Genomic DNA, 2,531 nt, shown 5'->3' with positions numbered 1-2,531 from the left:
TGCTCCCTGCATTCTGACATTAACAGGATGTGACGTCACGTTGCATGTCTTCTTTGTGAGTTATTTGGGGTTATAAGGTTAAACATCGTAAAATCCTGGGGCCTCTGCAACCTGTTCACAAAAAAGTGGTAATGGATGGATGGATAAACAAGCAAATTGGTTTGTACCGCAAAGGAGGAGCAACTACAGTGTTCAGCAGAGACTATTAGACAAGAGGTAAAACAGATAAAAGAAACAGATAAATCAGCAGTGCAACAGAGAGTTAGCTGTCTGATGATGGAGGTGCAGAATGGAGCAGAACTCTGTTTTCCACAACTCCTCAACAACTCCTGTTGGAAACCAATGCTTCACTGGTCCAAAGCTGTGCTCCTGAATACTGTGCTGTCTTTCATCTCTCTGATCACTGTAGTTCTTAACCTGCTCGTCATCATCTCAGTCTCCCATTTCAGGCAGAGAATATCTCTTATTTACAATTTAAATGTTAAGAATGTGAACGTATATTTACAAAGTCTGACTAATAATTTTCTTCACTGCCTTCTTTTTTTATAGAATATTATTGAGTAACATTTGTTTGTTTAATTTTAGGCAACTTCAGAAACCCACAAACATCCTCCTCCTCTCTTTGGCTGTCTCAGACTTTCTTGTTGGCTTCTTATTAATACCGGTTGAAATCCTTAGAAGCACAGTATGCTGGTTTTTTGGAGATAGTATCTGTACCTTGTATTATTATGTTGTCTGTGTTGTTCTCAATGCTTCAATTGGAAACATTGTTCTTATTTCAATTGACCGGTATGTGGCTATTTGTAACCCTCTGCATTATCCCACCAGAATCACTGTGGTAGGAGTGAAATTCTGTGTTTGTCTGTGTTGGTTGTTGTCTGTTTTCTACATTATTTTATTTTTAAGGGATGAGTTGATTCATTCAGGTAGAAGTAATTCTTGCATCGGAGAATGTGAACTTTCCATTACCTATACTACAGGAACTGTTGATCTGTTTATAAGCTTCTTATTTCCAGTTATAATCATCATTGTTCTGTACTTGAGAGTATTTGTGGTGGCTGTGTCTCAGGCTCGTGCCATGCGTTCTCAAATTACAGCTGTCACACGTCAGCATTCAGTAAATCTAAAAACTAAGAAGTCTGAGCTGAAAGCAGCCAGAACTCTTGGTGTTCTTGTCATTGTTTATCTAATATGTTGGTGTCCATATTACTGTTATTCTGTTGTTGAAGTTGATTTAACCAGTACATCTTATGCATCTTTTTTGTTCTTTCTTTTTTATTTTAACTCCTGTGTAAACCCTGTGATTTATGCCCTGTTTTACCCCTGGTTTAGAAAAGCTGTTAAACTCATTGCCACTTTACAGATACTGCAGCCTGACTCCTGTGAGGCCAACATACTGTAGAGATACAACAGACTCACTAGAATGAAATGTATAATAGGCCATAAATTGTTCAAGAAGTTCAGTAGTAAACAAAATATTTGGTTTAATATGTTTTTTTTTCAATATAGACAGTAATCTAATTTAAAATAAACTTTAGTATATTCTAGAACTTTATACAAACATATGTAATCTGATATTTCAGATATCCAGTGGAAGATGTTTCAACTCTCAAACGAGAGAAAACTTCAAATAGAGTAGGTCTTTTATACATATAATGAAACTTGTTTACTTTTTAAAAATTTGACAATAAATAATTTTGATGGAAAACATTTAAAAGTATATTTATTGTTGTAACATAGTTAAGCTCATATTATGAATAACTTTGCTTCATTTCCTTTTGTCAATATTGTGTAGAAAACAAAGAAATATATGAAAATATGAAAATATATGTGAAAATATGTTATTGTGATGGATCGTCTGTCAAAAAACCCATTACAATTTTTTACAAGAGTTTGCCAAACGGCATATGAAAGATTTCATGGTGCAGTCCTTTTTTGCAGGCTTTAGTTGAGACTTAGTATAAGTATTTGTTACAGTGGCTTTCTCTTTGCCACTGTTCCATAGAGCTTAACCTGCAGCAGTTGTAGCACAGTTTTTCCCATTTTACTTGCTGAAGTTTTTAACTACTTCAGAGTGGTCACAGGTGTCTTGGTGGCCTCTCTGACTATTTTTCTTTTTGCACAGTCACTCAGAGTGTGAGGATGACCTGGTTTTGGTATATTTACACGTCCCATGTACCTTCCATTTCTTGATGACAAAGATAACAGAACTCCTGGGGTGTTTATGGCCTTGGAAATCCTTTTGTATTATTTCGCTGACTTGTACTTTTCAATTAGCTTTTCCCTGAGTTAATTATGGACCGTCAATTTAAAAGGGGTTACTAGGGCTGAAGTAGCTCGATGGTCAGTGTTGAGGCTGTGGATTTGAGCAGAGGTTGTATCTATATATATATATATATATATATATATATATATATATATAAAAAATTCCCTTCTTACCCTCCGCGGGTGGTCTTGTTTCATCCTCTGAGCTCGGGTCCTCTACCAGAGGCCTGGGAGCTTGAGGGTTCTGCGCAGTATCTTGGCTGTGC

At 36.2% G+C, this 2,531-nt stretch overlaps 1 protein-coding gene across 1 annotated transcript; it reads left to right on the top strand.

Moving 5' to 3' along the window:
- Nucleotides 1–273: 273 nt before the first annotated feature.
- LOC108251063 (trace amine-associated receptor 13c-like) lies at nt 274–1,701 on the top strand. The gene is made up of 2 exons (XM_017441232.3): nt 274–449; nt 586–1,701. Exons 1-2 carry the CDS (start codon nt 274–276, stop codon nt 1,400–1,402), a joined length of 993 nt encoding a protein of 330 aa, XP_017296721.1. The 3' UTR covers nt 1,403–1,701.
- Nucleotides 1,702–2,531: the final 830 nt, after the last annotated feature.

Source organism: Kryptolebias marmoratus, linkage group LG6, assembly GCF_001649575.2.
Source record: "Kryptolebias marmoratus isolate JLee-2015 linkage group LG6, ASM164957v2, whole genome shotgun sequence".
In the NCBI taxonomy this organism is placed as follows: Eukaryota; Metazoa; Chordata; class Actinopteri; order Cyprinodontiformes; family Rivulidae; genus Kryptolebias; species Kryptolebias marmoratus.
Note: the sequence above shows the minus strand (reverse complement) of the source record. Positions and strands in the feature narration are given on the sequence as shown.